At 42.8% G+C, this 21,012-nt stretch overlaps 1 protein-coding gene across 7 annotated transcripts in view; it reads right to left on the bottom strand.

Moving 5' to 3' along the window:
- Positions 1-16,904: 16,904 nt before the first annotated feature.
- The window catches only part of foxp4 (forkhead box P4), a 195,247-nt gene continuing 191,139 nt past the window's right edge, over positions 16,905-21,012 (bottom strand). For all 7 annotated transcript variants that reach the window (XM_071335446.1, XM_071335448.1, XM_071335447.1 and 4 more), the window contains 3 exons: positions 18,481-18,547; positions 17,340-17,515; positions 16,905-17,253 (listed from right to left, as the gene is read on the bottom strand). In XM_071335446.1, coding sequence (XP_071191547.1) covers positions 17,100-17,253; positions 17,340-17,515; positions 18,481-18,547 — 397 coding nt within the window. In that variant the 3' untranslated portion in view covers positions 16,905-17,099. The remainder of the gene's footprint in view (positions 17,254-17,339; positions 17,516-18,480; positions 18,548-21,012) is intronic.

Genomic DNA, 21,012 nt, shown 5'->3' with positions numbered 1-21,012 from the left:
CTCACGTTGTGTACTGTACAGAGGTTCTGTTTAGTATGCATATGGTGGTAAAGTGTGTGTGTGTTTGTATGTGTGTGTGTGTGCGTGTTTTTAGTATGCGTATGGCGGGTCTCTTCCAAACCAAATGTCACAGGGATTTAAGCGTCAAGAACAAATTTCCTCCCTCGTGACTAACAGAGCAGTTCACAAAAAGCACCAGATTAAATAAAGTTTCAACTTTCCAAAAACACTCAACGGTTTTAAATCTTTTCCCTGTGGCAACAGATCCACAGTGGAATGCTGAGGTTTAAAGATACGCTTTAGGGCATGTTTCAAACCCTGTGGAGAGGGAGAGGGGGAGAGAGATGGAGAAACTGAAAGAGGGGGAAGGTAGTGGAAGAAGGATGGAGAGAGGTAGGGAAGAAGAGAGGAAGAAAAGAGTAGGAAGAGAAGAGTAGAGAGAGAGAGAGATTGAGAAAGAGAAAAGGGAATGAAACCTGATCTCTCTCAGCTGGGCTGGAATAACACACCTCCCAGTGGCAATCTGAGTATGTCAGGGGTGAGGGAGTCCTGACACACACGCACATGCACACCCATGCAGACACACACAGATGCACATACACACGCGCGCACGCATGCATGCAAGCGCGAACACAGTATTTTGTCAGTGTATCTGGGGTGCGAGCAGCTTTTGACTAACACAGCATCTTTGGATCCACAATGAAACATTGTGACTAAAAGGAACCAGCTACTATATTTTAAAGGTCATCCTTGGACTTATGAGACCACATTTCATTGTTAAAATGTCCAGTGGGTAGTCAAATGGAAATGTTATGTTTTTTATATGGATTTGATATGTGATATTTAAAATACAGTAGTATTATGTGTCCATGACAATTTTCCATCACTGACAATAAAGTTAATTTGAGCTTATCTCTCAACATTATATTCGCAGTGAAAATTCCAAAAACGAATGGCAGACTTTAAAACTTCTTGTCAATAGGGGGGCGCTGTTTTCACTTTGGAAAAAATCGTGCCCAAATGAAACGGCCTCGTACTCTTTTCTAGATCATACAATATGCATATTATTATTACTATTGGATAGAAAACACTCAGAAGTTTCTAAAACTGTTTGAATTATGTCTGTGAGTAAAACAGAACTCATTTTGCAGCAAACTTCCATGCAGGAAGTGAAAAATCTGAAAACGAGGCTCTGTTTCAGGGCCTGCCTATTCAATTGCCTTATATTTATCGATATGCATGCACTTCATACGCCTTCCACTAGATGTCAACAGGCAGTGGAAGGTGGAATGGGGTGTCTAGCTTGATCTGAGGTCGAACAAGAGCTTTTGGAGTGGCAGGTCAGGAATTTCCTTTGTCTACCAAGGCGCGCGAAGTACCTCGATATTGTCTTCTGATAAGCGTTCGGTTTACACGGCGAATATCTCCGGCTCTGATTTTATTTGATACATGTGATAATAACATCGTAAAGTAGGTTTTTTCAACCAAGTTTTATCAGATTATTCAACGTTTATTGGGACTTTTGGAGTTTTCCGTTCTTTGCGTCGAGAGAAAATGGGAACGTTATCAACATTGGCTAGCATTGTGGCGCGAATTCGACAGAAGAAAAGGACATTCTAAAACCAAACAACGATTTATTCTGGACCAAGGACTCCTTGTACAAGATTCTGATGGAAGCTCAGCAAAAGTAAGAACAATTTATGATGTTATTTCGTATTTCTGTGGAAAATGTTGATTCCTATTCTCCGCCGTTTTGGCGAGCGCTGTCTCACAATAATGCAAGCTGTTTGTTATGGTAAAGTTATTTTTAAAAATCTAACACGGCGGTTGCATTAAGAACCAGTGTATCTTTCATTTGCCATACAACAAGTATTTTTATGTAAAGTTTATGATGAGTTCTTTGGTCAGATTAGGTGAGTGTCGAAAATAGCTCCGGACATTCTGGGGAAATGTTGCTACATATTCACAATGTATAACCACGGTTTGCAGCTCTAAATATGCACATTTTCGAACAAAACATAAGTGTATTGTATAACCTGATGTTATAAGACTGTCATCTGATGAAGTTGTTCAAGGTTAGTGATTAATTTTATATCTTTTGCTGGTTTTTGCGATAGCTACCTTTTGCGGTGAATAAATGCATTTGTGTGTTTGGCTATTGTGGTAAGCTAATATAATTCTATATTGTGTTTTCGCTGTAAAACACTTAAAAAATCGGAAATATTGGCTGGATTCACAAGATGTTTATCTTTCATTTGCTGTACTTTTCATAAATACTTTTCAGAGTATTTTTCATAAATGTTTTATGATGAGTATTTAGGTATTTCACGTTGCTCTCTGTAATTATTCTGGCTGCTTCGGTGCTATTTGTGATGGTAGCTGCAATGTAAAACTATGATTTATACCTCAAATATGCACATTTTTCGAACAAAACATAAATGTATGTTATAAGACTGTCATCTGATGAAGTTGTTTCTTGGTTAGTGACTAATTATATCTCTATTTGGTCGGTTTTGTGATAGCTACCTATGCGGTAGAAACATGGTGAAAATACGCGGTTGAGTCTTTGGCTATTGTGGTTAGCTAATAGAAATACATATTGTGTTTTCGCTGTAAAACATTTTAAAAATCGGAAATGATGGCTGGATTCACAAGATGTTTATCTTTCATTTGCTGTATTGGATTTGTGATTTCATGAAAATTATATTATATGATATCCCTGTCCCGTTAGGCTAGGCTATGCTAGTCAGCTTTTTTGATGAGGAGGATCCCGGATCCGGGAGAGAGAAGTGGTAGAGGTTAATCCTCGTTTGGGAGGGAAGTGTTCCACAGGAATAACTTTGTAAAATGTAAATATAAAGATTATTTATTCACCAAATTCTGTTAAAATTTTCAACATATTACTTTCATATAAATGTTTTATTCAAATGTTGAATTACTGCTGGCCAAGCTATGTTAGCTCATCGGATGTGATGGCTAGCTAGCAGGCAATCTCGTCTTCGTTTTCAGCTGTTCAGGGATGAACAACCAAACAAACTAATCATAAAATCAGCAGTGTCAATTGTGAATACCCAGACAGTTATCTAATCCTGAATTGGTGAACTTGCTAGCCAGCTAATGACAAATGTAGCAAATTTGCACATTACCAAAGGTTCAAGTTCTCAGTAACTTGAACCAGCACTGAAATTTAAACGGTGAGGTTCATTTCGCCCCCCCCCCCCCCCCCCCCCCCCCTTGGCTTTATGTTTCTGCTCTGTTCTCCTCAGGTGGAAGTACATCCCATCCCATCACCAAAACAGATGTAAAAAACATGGGAACCTCCCATCCACTAGGAAAATCACCCTATCCCGGGTGTTTAGTCAGTTTATTCAGCAGTGTGCAACATCACTATGTTAGAAGTAGATTCACATACAGTGCATTCAGAAAGTATTCAGAACACTTGACTTTTGACATTTTGTTATGTTACAACCTTATTCTAAAATGGATTAAATTGTTTTCCCCCTCAACAATCTACACACAATACCCCATAATGACAAAGCAAAAAAACTTTTTGAAAACCCCCCAGAAATACAACATTTACATAAGTATTCAGACCCTTTACTCAGTACTTTGTTGAAGCACCTTTGGCAGCATTTACAGCCTCACGTCTTCTTGGGTATGACGCTCAAGCTTTGGCACACCGCTATTCTTCTCTGCAGATCCTCTCCTGCTCTGATGGGGAGTGTCGATGCACAGCTATTTTCAGATCTCTCCAGAGATGTTTGATCAGGTTCAAGTCCGGGCTCTGCCTCAAGAACATTCAGAGACTTGTCCCGTAGCCACTCCTGCGTTGTCTTGGCTATGTGCTTAGGGTCATTGTCCTGTTGGAAGGAGAACTTTTGTCCCAGTCTGAGGTCCTGAGCTCTCAGGAGCAGATTTTCATCAAGAATCTCTCTGTACTATGCTCCTTTCATCATTCCCCCGATCCTGACTAGTCTCCTAGTCCCTGCCGCTAAAAAACATCCCCACAGCATGATCCTGCCACCACCGTGCTTCACCGTAGGGATGGTGTCAGGTGTCCTCCAAATATGATGCTTGGCATTCAGGCCAAATAGTTCAATCTTGGTTTCATCAGACCAGAGAATTTTGTTTCTCATGGTCTGAGTCCTTTAGGTGCCTTCTGACAAATTCCAAGCGGGCTGTCATGTGGCTTTTACGGAGGAGTGGCTTCCATCTGGCCACTCTACCATCAAGGCCTGATTGGTGGAGTGCTGCAGAGATGGTTGTCCTTCTGGAAGGTTCTCCCATCTCCACAGAGGAACTCTGGAGCTCTGTCAGAGTGACCATCAGGTTCTTGGTCACATCCCTGACCAAAGCCCTTCTCCCCCGATTGCTCAGTGTGGCCGGGTGGCCAGCTCTAGGAAAAGTCTTGATTGTTCCAAACTTCTTCAATTTAAGAATGATGGAGGTCACTTTGTTCTTGGGGACCTTCAACGCTGCAGAAATTTTTTGGTACCCTTCCGCAGATCTGTGCCTCGACACAATCCTGTCTCGAAGCTCTACAAACAATTCCTTCGGCCTCATGGCTTGGTTTTTGCTCTGACATGCACTGCCAACTGTGAGACCTTATATATTCAGGTGTGTGCCTTTCCAAATCATGTCCAATCAATTGAATTTTGTCACAGGTGGACTCCAATCAAGTTGTAGAAACTTCTCAAGGAAAATCATTAGAAAAAAGATGCACCTGAGCTCAATTGAGTCTCATAGCAAAGGTTCTGAATACTTATTTTAAAGTATAACTTTAAAATGTATATAAACAAAGTGCATATAAATGTAACAATTCAAAAGGAATACAATCTGAACAACATAATAATAGAATATTGCACCATATCACAGAAAAATAAATAACAATGTGCAAAACTGCAGCATCCCACTTAAAACATTAAACTGGTCCCTCTTTCTCTCTTCTTTATTGCCATGTTATGACCAGCAGCACACAGTAATGCTGACCATATTTCGCTTTTATGAGAGATTTGCATTCAGAAATGCAAGCTGCCTCACTTTCGAGGGGCTGATGCGGTTTCTTCTCTCAGTAATTATTTGTCCCGTTTTCGAGAAGACCCTCATGAGGGTACGGATGTGGCCACTATGCAGTCTCCCTGTCATGACTTTAGTAAGCCATGGGTAGACAGAGGCCTTGTTCTTCCACCAGTTCAGAGGTGCTCCTCCAAATAGGATTGGACCTCCATTATGGCATCTGCTGAGGGATTCCTTCGTGCTGCATCCCCAGTTGCTCTCTCCTCAAACAGCATCCAAACAGCAGATGTTTGTGGCACTACAACTGGTGCTTCTGCTCCATCTGATCCCTCTTCTTCCTGTTGCCCTGGTGTCTGAGCCAGCTGACTGCTGGGGCTGTCCCTCCCTGCTGCTGAGGTTATTCTTTAAGAGCCTCATCAATCGCTCTGGCATCACTGAAGGCTAACTTCTTAAACCTGGGGTCAAGTGCAGCGGTTTCTGATAGCACGTGATTATATTCCATTCTGTGGAACTTTCTGTCCATTGATTAACATAGGGTGTCCATCAACTCTGTCACATGTCCTGTGGTTACATTTGCTTCTCTCTGGCGGCTGGCTGTGATTCACTGCAGACCTTTACACAGGAGTATAATTTTTGAGGCTGTCACATAGCTGAAAAGAGAGAACAGTAACTTATTAGTTCAGGTTCATGTTTTGTCTACTGATACTACATTCTCATCTACTGCTCATATACATATATAATACTGGATTAAATAATGATGTAGTAATACCTGCTTACTGTACCTCTCTCCACTGATCTCCACAGTGACCTGCTCAAAGGGTTCCAGGACTCTGCACACCTCCTCCATCACCTCCCATTCCTCTTGGGTCAGAGCATCAACAGGTGCATTGACAATGGCCAGGGTAGAGATGATGGCATCCTTTGACTCAAGAAACCACTTCAACATATAAAATGTTGAATTCCACCTTGTAGTGCAGTCTTGTTTAGGCCTCAGCTCAGGCATCCCCATCTGGCGTTGTGTAGACTTTAGTTTTTCAGCACCTGCTGTGCTCCTATGGAAGTATTCCACAGCTGCTTTCACTTTGTCCACAGTGGGCTTCTTCACCTTCAGAGCATCTCTTACAATCAGGTTGATTGTGTGGGCAAGACATGGATGATGGGCCCATTTAAAAATGTTCATGGCTTTGGTTGTGTTAGCTGCATTGTCGCTAACACAACATACCACTTTTCCATCTACTTGCCATTCTCTGGCCACTCTTAACAGTTCCTCTGCCAAGTTCTCTGAGGTGTGTCTGTCGCTGAACTCAAAGCAGTCCAGAAGACAGCTAGACATCGAAAAATATTCAATGAAGTGACAGGTAACCGACACGTAAGAAGTGGTTACTCTTGATGTCCAGCAGTCAGTGGTAAGGCAAACTGCAGTAGCTTTTTGGACTCTTTCCCGCACTGAAGCCTGTGTGCTCTCGTACATTTGTGGAATAAGTGATTTTGAAAGGGTTTTCCGGCTTGGAATTGTGTACATTGGATATAGACTATTGCTATAATTCCTAAAACCTCTGTCCTCCACGATCGAAAATGGCTGGAAATCGGTGGCAATCATTTTAGTCAATGCAATATCAATTTGGCCTTGTTTTGCTACAGACATAGACTTTGGCATAAACTGGTCCATAGAAGACTGCGTAGCTGTGGGTACAGAGTAGGCTTACTTGACTGAGTGGATATATCTCCACGTGTGGAGGTTCTGGCTCCACCACTATCACTAGCAGGCCCGCTAGTTTCTCGAAGCTCCGCTTCAGCTAGCTTCACAGTTGGGGGTACAGTTCGCATATGCCGGTGTAGGATGTGCATAGGACCGGCTTTATATGAGATTTTGATTTGGCAAATTCTACACTGCTCTAACATTGTCTACATTATTAAAATGCATCCAAATACTACTGTGCTTCCGACTCATTTTCCAGCTGTTGTTTTCACAGCTGTCCTTCCTCTCTCTCCTCGGCTGTTCAGTGTGTGACTGTGAGTGAGTTGGCTCGGCCCTCCCTCACGCATCTTTGGTTCATAGGTTGACAATGAGTGTCTGATTGACAGGAACAACAGGTGAGGCTGTTAGTCTGAGCAGACAGTCAGAACGAATGTGTGTGCGCTTGAGCATTTAGGCCTATATTATTTTATTTTTCGTTATTTGAATGAGTTCATTCTATTAATTTAAATCTTTTGATTATTCATATCTTAATTTTTTAAATATTTGTAGATTAGGCTCTTCTGATAAGCGAGCCGGCTCCCAACGTTCACCTACAAGAGCCGGCTCATATACGAACAGGTGTTACCTAAACCACTTATCTAACTTTAATTATATATATTTTTGGGATAATGCACTTAAAAAATCGTGAGAAATTGGATCATAACAATAATAATAGTAGTAATCATTCATTCCTTTGTAAGCTGTTATTATTGTCCGTCTCCCAGCAAGTGAGGGTGTACACTAAGCTCTGTTTTGTATTTGGACAGTATCTTTAGTTACCCATTTTGGAAACACACCCAAGGTCTCCACCCAATGGTTTTCACCAATCCAAACCTGGTCAAATCAGTGATTACCTCAAGGAATGAAGGAGTGAAGGAAGTATTTCTACAGTATAATATGTGAACAGACCCTGTGTGTCCTTTTTATTAACCTTTATTTAACTAGGCAAGTCAGTTAAGAACAAATTCTTATTTTCAGTGTTCCCACTGTTCCTAGGCCATCATTGAAAATAAGAATTTGTTCTTAACTGACTTGTTCAGGGGCAGAATGACAGATTTTTATCTTGTCAGCTCAGGGATTTGATCTTGCAACCTTTCAGTTACTAGTCTGACACTCTAACCACTAGGCTACCTGCCGCCCTTCAGGCTGTGTCTAGTTGAAAGGAAGGAATCATGTCTACAGTATGTAAACAGGCTCTGTGTCCTCCAGGCTATGTATTGAAGCTGTTGCTTCTGTTGTCTGGTTTGTTTACCCCTCCTGGTGGCCACACACTGTATCACAGCAACTGCAGCTGACCCGCAGAGAGAAGGCTGAGGATTTACTCACTGTTATCACTGTGATGTTAGAGAATGCAGACATAACATGAATTAATGAGCACTAGGAAAAAACAGGGTGAGCACTACAACAGAGGAAAAAACAGGGTGAGCACTACAACAGGGTGAGCACTACAACAGAGGAAAAAACAGGGTGAGCACTACAACAGGGTGAGCACTACAACAGAGGAAAAAACAGGGTGAGCACTACGACAGAGGAAATAACAGGGTGAGCACTACAACAGAGGAATAAACAGGGTGAGCACTACAACAGGGTGAGCACTACAACAGAGGAAAAAACAGGGTGAGCACTACAACAGGGTGAGCACTACAACAGAGGAAAAAACAGGGTGAGCACTACGACAGAGGAAATAACAGGGTGAGCACTACAACAGAGGAATAAACAGGGTGAGCACTACAACAGGGTGAGCACTACAACAGAGGAAAAAACAGGGTGAGCACTACAACACAGGAAAAAACAGGGTGAGCACTACAACAGGGTGAGCACTACAACAGAGGAAAAAACAGGGTGAGCACTACAACAGGGTGAGCACTACAACAGAGGAAAAAACAGGGTGAGCACTACAACAGGGTGAGCACTACAACAGAGGAAAAAACAGGGTGAGCACTACGACAGAGGAAATAACAGGGTGAGCACTACAACAGAGGAATAAACAGGGTGAGCACTACAACAGGGTGAGCACTACAACAGAAGAAATAACAGGGTGAGCACTACAACAGAGGAATAAACAGGGTGAGCACTACAACAGGGTGAGCACTACAACAGAGGAAAAAACAGGGTGAGCACTACAACACAGGAAAAAACAGGGTGAGCACTACAACAGAAGAAAAAACATGGTGAGCACTACAACACAGGAAAAAACAGGGTGAGCACTACAACACAGGAAAAAACAGGGTGAGCACTACAACAGAGGAAAAAACAGAGTGAGCACTACAACAGAGGAAAAAAACAGAGTGAGCACTACAACAGAGGAAAAAACAGAGTGAGCACTACAACAGAGGAAAAAACAGGGTGAGCACTACAACACAGGAAAAAACAGGGTGAGCACTACAACACAGGAAAAAACTGGGTGAGCACTACAACACAGGAAAACACAGGGTGAGCACCACAACACAGGAAAAAACAGGGTGAGCACTACAACACAGGAAAAAACAGGGTGAGCACTACAACACAGGAAAAAACAGGGTGAGCACTACAACACAGGAAAAAACAGGGTGAGCACTAGAACACAGGAAAAAACTGGGTGAGCACTACAACACAGGACAAAACAGGGTTAGCACTACAACACAGGACAAAACAGGGTGAGCACTACAACACAGGACAAAACAGGGTTAGCACTACAACACAGGACAAAACAGGGTGAGCACTAGAACACAGGAAAAAACTGGGTGAGCACTACAACACAGGACAAAACAGGGTTAGCACTACAACACAGGACAAAACAGGGTGAGCACAACACAGGAAAAAACAGCGTGAGCACAACACAGGAAAAAACAGCGTGAGCACAACACAGGAAAAAACAGGGTGAGCACTACAACAGAGGAAAAAATAGGGTGAGCACTACAACACAGGACAAAACAGGGTTAGCACTACAACACAGGACAAAACAGGGTTAGCACTACAACACAGGAAAAAACAGGGTGAGCACAACACAGGAAAAAACAGCGTGAGCACAACACAGGAAAAAACAGGGTGAGCACTACAACAGAGGAAAAAATAGGGTGAGCACTACAACACAGGAAAAAACAGGGTGAGCACTACAACAGAGGAAAAAATAGGGTGAGCACCAGAACACAGGAAAAAATAGGGTGAGCACTACAACACAGGAAAAAACAGGGTGAGCACTACAACACAGGAAAAAACAGGGTGAGCACAACACAGGAAAAAACAGGGTGAGCACTACAACAGAGGAAAAAATAGGGTGAGCACTACAAAACAGGAAAAAACAGGGTGAGCACTACCAGACAGGAAAAAACAGGGTGAGCACTACAACACAGGAAAAAACAGGGTGAGCACTATGTCACGCAGTCAAAGTGGTGAATATGATTTGAGAAATGTCATCAGCTAAATGAGATGGCGAGACTGGTAGAGGATGGAATGTCTCTCACCAGACACACTCCATACCTCTACTAGTCCAGATGTTTCCCTTGACTCACACACCACACACACATTGGGACCCCTGCTCCCACACTCTCTCCCTTTCCTCAATTGGGCTGGACTGATGAGTGAGTCCACCTACAGTATGTGCTGTGTGTGTGTGTGTATTGTGGGAGTGTATATTGGGTGAGGGTGTATTGTGAGTGTGTATTGTGCATGTGTATTGTGTGAGTGTGTATTGTGTGTGGGTGTGGGTATTGCGTGTGTGAGTGTGTATTGTGTGGGTGTGTATTGTGTGAGTGTGTATTGTGTGAGTGTGTATTGTGTGTGGGTGTGTATTGTGTATTGTGTGAGTGTGTATTGTGTGGGTGTGTATTGTGCGAGTGTGTATTGTGTGAGTGTGTATTGTGTGAGTGTGTATTGTGTGTGGGTGTGGGTATTGCGTGTGTGAGTGTGTATTATGTGGGTGTGTATTGTGTGAGTGTGTATTGTGTGAGTGTGTATTGTGTGTACATGTGTGTATTGTGTGTGTGTGTGTTGTATGAGTGTGTATTGTGTGTGTGTATTGTGTGGGTGTGTATTGTGTGTGTGTGTGTATTGTGTGAGTGTGTATTGTGTGAGTGTGCTCCTTGCCAGGAGTCTGTTTGTTCTGAGGCCTCGCCCTGTCTGCCGCTCTTATTCAAAGCACATTTCCCTCCTCGCTCTCTCTCTCTGACACACACAATGGAGCTCTTTCTAAGTCTCAGGAGGAAGGGGTGAAACATTGGTGAGCTGGGGAGAAAGGTGGGGAAGTGGGAGAGTAGGGCCAAGGGAATAGTGGATACAGCTATGGTGTGGGGCAGGTGTATGAGGCACTTGACTGCACTACGGAACCATCCCTTTACCTCTAGGAATAGCGTGCGTTGAGTAAAACCAGTGGCACATCTGGACAGATAAAGAACATCACGCTGACACAGTCAGACAGTGTAATAAGTATTTTATTGCATTTTATAATGCCATTGTCAATAATTAGTACAGATTACATGCAACTAGACCTACTGTACAGTTGTTTTTATTGTCTGCATGGACAGACACAAGAAGATTCAGGTTACAAATACACAGATATATGTGTGTTTTATACAGCATGAGGAAAAGGGCAGTGACTGGCATTACATGGCCACCCAGGGAAGGGGGAAAGGGCAAAGGTCTCGGTGGCAAAGTCACCTTTTTTTAAACCTCTTTTAGACCATCTTAAAAACCACCGCCTGCTCCAACTTTACCCATTCCCCTGGGTCACACTTTCAAAAAATTAACAAACAGAACAAAATAAAAAGATAAAAGAGAGGTAAACAGAAACTGAAACAAAGTAATGTTACAGAGAGTCACTGCTGAAAATGTACACACATTCCTAAGATACAACCAGAGGACAGCTGAAGTGGTAGTTCCATTTTTTGGGGGGGCTGTGAAGTTCATAATAACATGGGCAACTGTCCTTTAAGTTCCCTTTTCCTCAACATGACACCTAAGAGCTGTCCAATCATAGAGCAGGGGCGGGGCCAATGAGGTCCCTGGAGTCACTAATGATCCAATAGGAAGAGTGCTCGTCCAAGAGATGATAGCGATGGTGATAGCGAAGAATGGTTTGAGGTATGGGAAGTAGCTTGTGATAGATTAGTGCCTAGGGTTGATTTGGTTATAGTTGTGGTGGTCTGTTAGCTTGTAAGCCATGGCCACTCACAACACCTTTGGTTAGGATTCTAATTGGACAAATGCCATCAGGTGTTTGATTGAGGGCCACGCCCAGTTGTCCTATTGAGTGATTGACCGCTGTAAGTTAAAGGTCATCAGAGGAATGACTGTGGTCAGGGGTCAGGGGTCAGAGGACACATAAAGGACCCACAACATCACCTTTACATTGCTCCATCTTTAAAAGCAAGAGAGGGGCTACATATTTTCTTCAATTATTTTCCTCTTTCTCAATTTTTTTCTGAGGTTTTGGTCCTGTCTTAGAGAAAAGTCCTTCTGAGGTATCATCAATACATAATGAAGTCAACTTTTTGTTTTACTCTTGTTTTTCTTTTTCTTTCCTTAAAAATGCAGTACAGAGACAAAAGGTATCAAAATAGACCTAGCTAAGATAAATATACAAACAGCTGTTACCTAAACCACTTATCTAACTTTAATTATTTTATTTTTTAGAGATAATACACTTAAAAAATCATCGTCCCAGACGTTTTATGAAGAAAACAAAAAAAGAAAGGAATAACTATTCAACAAAGATACCTGCAGCACTTAATATGATAAATACATACACTTCAGCATTAGCAATACAGTATAGGAATCCAAGCTGGAAGCTTTACAAAAACTAAATTAACAAAAGAGAAAATCAAAAAGAAATAATGGTAAAGAATGCCCTCGAGAGCTAAGCCAAGCGTTAATATACAATAATACACCATAACAGCCAAACCGGAGAAGGAACAGAAGTGTCTATGGCGATCTGTCAACATCATCAACGAATGTCAATCTACATCTTGATAAAACAGCTTGGCTTACAGGTGTACCTTAAAGGATGAGAATTCAAACATCATTTATTTACTGAATGCAGCAGTGCCTCTTTCGTGAGAGTTTGGATCATAACAATAATAATAGTAGTAATCATTCATTCCTTTGTAAGCTGTTATTATTGTCCGTCTCCCAGCAAGCTCTGTGTTTGTCTTTGGATAGTATCTTTAGTTACTCAGAGCCTCTCCTCAGCTGTCTGAACCAAGGGGCCAACAGGGGCCCGGCTCCTAGTGACAGGGGCCACTATTCACCGTGAAGGGCCAGCTCCATGTCACAGGGCTTTAATTCCCAGCTCTGAGGCTTATTGACTGATACTAAGGGCCCTTTCGACTGAACACTGACTACAGCCTGTGAGTGTGTGTGGGTGTGTTTCCTTTATCGCTGCCATCTTAAAGCTGTTCTCTCCATTCATGTGTAGTGCGGGCCACTGGCGTGTGGCGGGCACTACTGTGTGTGGGCCCACTGGCGTGTGGCGGGCACTACTGTGTGTGGGCCCAATGGCGGGTGCAGGGCACTACTGTGTGTGGGCCCAATGGCGGGTGCAGGGCACTACTGTGTGTGGGCCCAATGGCGGGTGCAGGGCACTCATACATTCTGCCCATCATCACTCCTGACAACCAGCTTCCTGCCCCATTGAGTCGCAGCTAACGACCGGACTATCATTGGCTGCCGGCAAAGCCGGCTCATAAATATGCGTGCATACAATTAGAGCACCCAGTTAAGAGGCTGTTCACGGTGTTTTATGATAATGGACAGTACAGAGAGAGCCAATAATACACAGCTGAGAGTAGACCTTTTAAACATGGTGACCACTTCACTCTTCATTCTTAGGAGAACGCACCGGTTCTCTGTGGTTTTAGGAGAGGTAGTCATCTTTAACGGGGTGTAATGTTGTTGTAACGTCTCTTTGTTTTTGCGCTCACGCTCATGAATTTGGAGTTCAGATAACCAGACAAGCTTTTTCAGCCCCACTTAATGTGTATTAACAGTAAGCTGTGTTTTGGTATATTTCACTATTATTATTGAGGAAGAATTTAAAAAATATATATAATAATTCTGGTCTCCAGTCTCCCATTGGCTTTTATTGTGAACCATTTTGAAAAGGAGGTAGTGTTATTTTTGGTTTTTACTCTCGGTGTCCCTCTCCCACTTTGTTTGTTATAAATCAGTCTGATGACGTGAAGCATCATAACGCTACTTATACAGGAAACAGTGCTGTTTTACACAGGAAGTCAATACAAAGACTCCTTTATTAAAAAACAAAGAAAATGGTGCAAGAGTTGATTTGACAAAACTGTTCCCAAATTTTGTTTTAGAAAAAATACATAAGTTGACATGTCCCTTGGTGTGTTCCTTTCACATTGGTATGATTTTGTAATTTGTCAGTTGTTCTCTCTTTGCTGTAAATATCACAAATGGTCATAATGGTATGTTTGTTCTGAAAAACCCTCTGTTTGTCTACTGATGTGATGTTTGGAATGACAGCCAGCTTCAAACAGTCTCTATCACAACTACTCACAGACTGGGGATATGAACGTGTTTCTATAGCAATGTGAGAGCATGAAGACAATATAAGAGCGAAACATTATCATTTTGTTCCTATTTATTATAACACCTGTCCTTTTTGGTATTTGTTAAACTGTTGTGTCTGCTAGAGTATACTGTAGGTGAGGAGTAAAGAAAGTACATTAAGTAAACTGTTCACTGCTAGACAATGGGACTTTTGGTCCTTTTCAATCAAACCGGGAGCCGGGTCAAAATATGACATTCTCCTGCATAGCACAAAGGGATGTTTGAATGTATAGAGTTTCACAATGAAAATATTGTTTTGGTTGAGGAAATTAATCAAAACATGCATTATTACAGTGCAATAACAATGTATTTTTTGTTTTTAACTGTATCCCAGTTAATGGACAACTGACAACAGCCCACTTCTTTTTTTGCTGGCTTCTAGTGTCACATAAAGGTATATAAATGTTGTGTTCAAGTGCCTAATGAGGGTAAGATAATTATTTGTCATATTTAACCCTGAATCCCATCTTAGGCTTGCCTACAGCAGAGCCTGTCATAGGGTTGTGTTTGAAACACAGGTAGCCTGAGCATGGAGAGATAGAGATTTAAATCCTAAGTGCTTTCTTTATTTATCTAAGGAACTGCAAAAGGGTTGTTTGTTAATACTGTTTTTGGCCTTCAACCATAGCATGCCTAATGTTAGTCGTCATTTGCACCAGTTAAACACATGTAAAAAGATTTTAACATCACCAAATTCTATTTAGCATTTTATACTTTGGTTTTTGGAATGGTCAGTACTGTCATGAACAAATTCAACGTAAGAGTTACGATAATACAATAATAATTTAAATGTCAATGTTTATTGTCTTATGGCCAGTTCTTTAGAGGAAAAACTCAAAAGGGGAAATAAACTACAGGGTTTTTGGTTTTCTACACATTTCTTTGGTTACCTGTAACAAAAATAAAATGGGAGAAAAAGCAGAAAATACATAAAAATAATGTGTTTAAATTTGGTATGGCACTGCAGAGAAGGTAATGCTTTTACGCTCACTGAAAACAAAAGATTTTAAATCTCACGTGCTATTCCGTTGAGTTCAACTCACACAGTGAATTGCAGACAGCTTCTATACAGTAACTATAGTAACAATAGAACTTTGAAATGAAACTGAGCAGAGTTGCCACGTTTTGGTGTCCCACACAAAGAATTCCCCCTTACTTCTTTAACATTTTGCACACACTTCCGGGCGGAAATTTGTGGGATGAGGTATTCTCTGACTGCCATAATATATTTTTTCAAGCATTGCTTTGTATCACAGCTGATGTTTCTCAACTAACTACGAGAAGATAAAATAATAAGGAATGAAAGTTAGTTAAAAAGGAATAATACAAATGGATGATAATGTTGGGATTATTGGTGAGTGTTCTCAGGAGCTGAGGCCTTCGATCCTAAGTGCTATTCTCAATCTCCTGCCATCTAAACTGGCAAACCCAGACACACAGAAAGGTATTCCTGGTGGGCTGGGGTATGGGGAATTTTGGGACAATACTGCACTTTCTTTGCCACCAATACTAGTTTGGAATGGTGTGAACAAGCAGAGTTAATAAAAACTAAAAACTAAAGAAACAAAGCATTTTTACAAAATACACTTTGAAACAGAATTATATCACCATGGAAATATGAATCCTAAAAATTAAATGATAACATCAAAGAAAGAAGGAAGTGAAAAAGCTACCACTTTTTGGATATAAAATGTTTTGTATTCCATAATCATAAACTATTTTAGTCAGATATCTCTGTGTGGATGATCTCTCCTTCCTCCCTCTCTTTTTCTCTCTCTCTCAGGATGACCAGTCCCCATCACTCTATCACTCATGAAGGAGGAGTAAAGCACCAAAGGGTCTTTTTTGGGGGGGAAACAATGTCTTCTTTTTTTGTTTGTCATAATGAGTAAAGAGAGTCTTGTCTGGCTTGGGCAGAGAATGGCTAGGGAGTGGGCATAGGGCAGAGAATGGCTAGAGAGTGGGCATAGGGCAGAGAATGGCTAGAGAGTGGGCATAGGGCAGAGAATGGCTAGAGAGTGGGCATAGGGCAGAGAATGGCTAGAGAGTGGGCATAGGGCAGAGAATGGCTAGAGAGTGGGCATAGGGCAGAATCCTGCAATCCAGTCTGTCCCACCTATGGATCACTGACTGGTTTGTACGCTTGGTTTCTGATGTGTGAGCAGGTGGGGTAATCTTTGAGAAAACCACTGTCCTTCCTTCCATCTCAAAGCCCAGCAGTTCTTTCAGGCAAAATAAGAAAAGAAAAAGGAACTAACATGACCGGAGAAGAGGAGGAGAGTTATACACCTCCTGGTGACTGTTCCAAACAATATATACACATGATCTGATGTGTGTGTATCTCCACACTCTCTCTCACACACCTGTATGTATATTGAAGTGGTGTGGAAATCAGACTACCACCACTAAAGGACTGTAGGGTGGGTAGACCATCTGTGTGAATCAACAGGGAGAGGAGAGAGGAGAGGGGACCCTCCCTCAATATCACCATTGAGAGCTGTCTCTCTGACAATACGCTGCTCATCGGGTGAGGGAGGAGGGGGTGAGGAGGAGGGGGTGAGGTGGGTGAAAATGTGTGGGAATAAAGCAATGCTCCAGAGTGTTATTTTTGCGTCGGTATGTAACGGAGGTCTAACCCTGTTTGTCAATGTTGTTGGTTTCTTGCTTTATAAAAATTATGATCTTTATCTTTTTTTTTATCTCTATCTTCTTTTTTATGTGGTCATCATTTCGCTTCACTCCAAATGAGCGGGCGGGATTAAACCTCAAAGTCCCGTCCACTGGTTCAACTCATCCAATCCTACTCCAGCTCCTCGGTGGGAAGCTCATCATCCAAATCGCGGTCATCGCGATCGCTAGGAAATGCCATGTTCTGAGTGACAGTTGCCATGAGCGACATGGAGCGGCTGTCCTCCTCGATCTCAGTGGGCTCCTCCTTCACATGGACCTGGTGTCTGAAAGGCAGAGGGACGCGTTAGAGAAAGACAGAGAAAGAGAGAGGGAGTGTGTTTGTTAGAGAGTTTGTGTGTGTGTGTCTTACCCATACTGCTGTGGGCTGAGTGTAGGGCTGCAGCTGCCGTTGCTGTTGACCTGTTCCACAGTGGAGCTGACGTCATCATGACCCATCCCATGCAGCATGTTGAGGCTGGCGGCAGATGAGGGGTTAACCAGGCCCTGGCTGTTCAGTAGAGTTAAACTGCTCTCCGCAAGGGCTGCCTATTACACACACACAGGAACACACAGATTTACATTAAAAGACACTCACATACATCACAATTGACTTCAAGTACTTATGGATCCACAAATAAACTTTGTGAGCAAGAAGAACCCATGTATGTATTCAGTAACACAGATGCTTTGACTGGTTAGTCCTGTTGAGTACTTGCTGAGCATTTCGCTGCACCGTTTTAACCTGCTGTAAACTGAGTATGTGACGAATAAACGTTGATTTGATAATCAGTAATGCTGAAGACTAAACCAGTGTTGCCTGGATGACTAACTCTTCAGGATTACCACATATAACCACTAGGGGGCTCTTGCACACTACACTTCACTGCTCAAGGGTTTAGTGGCGTGTGTGTGTGTGTGTGTGTGTGTGTGTGTGTGTGTGTGTGTGTGTGTGTGTGTGTGTGTGTGTGTGTGTGTGTGTGTGTGTGTGTGTGTGTGTGTGTGTGGTGGGGAGCGGGTGGGTTAGAGGGTAGAGAGAGAAAGAGAGTGAAAGTGAGAGAGCATTCATTGCTGGTTGGTTTGCCCAGGGAGTGTGTGCATGTGATAGGAGTGACTGAAATTGATTTTATAGGACAGGCACAAATTTCATGCAGTGACCTTAATTGACAAATACTTGATGCTATAAGTCATCTGAGTCATAGTCGGATGGAGTAAGGTGTATGTGCACAGTGGTTCTTCCTTTAAAAGTTTGGAGCTTATGCCGCGACTGTTTGTGGTAGATGGTGGCAGATTGTGGTAAATTGCGTCATTCTGGCAACAATGGCTGACACTTAAATAACGTGCCACAGAATTCTGCGGCACCCCGCCAGCTGTGCTGCAGTACGCCGCAACTTTTAAAGGAAGAACCACTGTACGTCTGTGTGTGTGTGTGGGGAGGAGTGTTCTGGACGTGTGCACGTGTCACTATCTAGCCTAACTTGCTAACTAGTGTGTGTGTAGGTGTGTACACTAACCTGGTAGCTGGCGTTTAGGGAACCGAAGCCCAGGCCTGAAATCATATTCTTCACCAGAGTAGGACTCCTAGAGAGAGAAAGGAGATTAGAATTAAACACATCTCACATATACTGGATAGATGCAGTGAAATGTGTTGTTTTTACAGGGTCAGCCACGGAGCAGCACGAAGCCTAGCGGTTATTAAGAGCGTTGGGCCAGTAACCGAAAGGTTTTTCACCTTGTTGGTTAAGGTATTCGAACCAGCGACCTTTCAGTTACTGGCCCAACACTCTAACCGCTAGGCTACCTGCTGCCCACATATTGAGTGCATGTGTGTAAAGGAGCAGCTGCAGCCAAAAACAACTTACAAATGTAACAAATGAACCCGCTACACACACAAGCATACACACATACTGTAAACAGATGCTGTTAACACACACACAACAGCAGTTCCCAGTCTCTGATATCTGCTGTGCAGGCATGTGTGTGTGTTTGATTGTGTAATATGGCCTGATTTCTCTGGCAGTTGGAAAGAAAATCTTTTTACACATGCTAACAAGCCTCTGTCTTCCGTGTGTGAAGATTTGTTTACACACGCTTCACACTAACAAACCTCTCTCCACCCTGCATCATAGACAGCAGCACAGTAATGGTGTCGACAAATACGTAGAATGGGAAACACACACATGCACACATTTAGACATGAAACACACACATGCACACATTTAGATATGAAACACACACATGCACACATTTAGATATGAAATGCACACATGCACACATTTAGATATGAAACACACACATGCACACATTTAGATATGAAATGCACACACTGACAGAGCAGGCCTTTAAATTTGACTCCTGAGTTAACCCCTTGGTAATAATTATGGGTGAACATATCGGAATGTCTAGTTTAACGCCCCGATGTGCAAAACCGCTGTCAAAGCTGACATGCATACCTAAACTCAGCAAAAAAAGAAACGTCCCTTTTTCAGGACCCTGTCTTTCAAAGATAATTCGTAAAAATCCAAATAACTTCACAGATCTTCATTGTAAAGGGTATAAACACTGTTTCCAATGCTTGTTCAATGAACCATAAACAATGAATGAACATGCACCTGTGGAACGGTCGTTAAGACACTAACAGCTTACAGACGGTAGGCAATTAAGGTCACAGTTATGAAAACTTAGGACACTAAAGAGGCCTTTCTACTGACTCTGAAAAACACCAAAAGAAAGATGCCCGGGGTCCCTGCTCATCTGCGTGAACATGCCTTAGGCATGCTGCAAGGAGGCATGAGGACTGCAGATGTGGCCAGGGCAATAAATTGCAATGTCCATACTGTGAGACGCCTAAGACAGCGCTACAGGGAGACAGGACGGACAGCTGATCGTCCTCGCAGTGGCAGACCACGTGTAACAACACCTGCACAGGATCGGTACATCCGAACATCACACCTGCGGGACAGGTACAGGATGGCAACAACAACTGCCCGAGTTACACCAGGAACGCACAATCCCTCCATCAGTGCTCAGACTGTCCGCAATAGGTTGAGAGAGGCTGGACTGAGGGCTTGTAGGCCTGTTGTAAGGCAGGTCCTCACCAGACATCACCGGCAACAACGTCGCCTATGGGCATAAACCCACCGTCGCTAGACCAGACAGGACTGGTAAAAACTGCTCTTCACTGACGAGTCGCGGTTTTGTCTCACCAGGGGTGACTTTTGGGATGACACTAACTTTTTGGTTAGTGTGGTGTGTGTGTATGTGTATGTAACCTTTATTTAACTAGGCAAGTCAGTTAAGAACAAATTCTTATTTACAATGACGGCCTACCCCGGCCAAACCCGGACGAAGCTGGGCCAATTGTGTGCCACCCTATGGGACTCCCAATCACGGACGGAAGTGATACAGCCTGGATTCGAACCAGGGACTGCAGATACACCTCTTGCACTGAGATGCAGTGCGTCAGACTGCTCCATCCATGTGTGTGTGTTAACTATTTAACTGTACTAGAATTCTTAAAAGGCCGCTAAAATTTTAAATATCGGTTATCGGTATCGGGTTTTTTTGGCAAGGAAAATATCGGATATCGGTAAGGGCCAAAAATGTAATATCGGTGCATCACTAGTAATAATGACACAATTATACACGCCAACACCTATAGCCTCACACACACATCACCCACACACACACTTATCATCAGAACCAGGCTGGGCAGGCAGGCAGATTCATGTGGGAGATAAATGTGTGTGATGAGAGCCAGGGTGGGCAGACAGGCAGATACATGTGTGTGATGAGAGCCAGGGTGGGCAGACAGGCAGATACATGTGTGTGATGAGAGCCAGGGTGGGCAGACAGGCAGATACATGTGTGTGATGAGAGCCAGGGTGGGAAGGCAGACAGATAAATGTGTGTGATGAGAGCCAGGGTGGGCAGGCAGGCAGATAAATGTGTGTTATGAGAGCCAGGGTGGGCAGGCAGACAGATAAATGTGTGTGATGAAAGCCAGGGTGGGCAGGCAGGCAGATAAATGTGTGTGATGAGAGCCA

The sequence above is a fragment of the Salvelinus alpinus genome, chromosome 12 (genome assembly GCF_045679555.1).
Source record: "Salvelinus alpinus chromosome 12, SLU_Salpinus.1, whole genome shotgun sequence".
In the NCBI taxonomy this organism is placed as follows: domain Eukaryota; kingdom Metazoa; phylum Chordata; class Actinopteri; order Salmoniformes; family Salmonidae; genus Salvelinus; species Salvelinus alpinus.
Note: the sequence above shows the minus strand (reverse complement) of the source record. Positions and strands in the feature narration are given on the sequence as shown.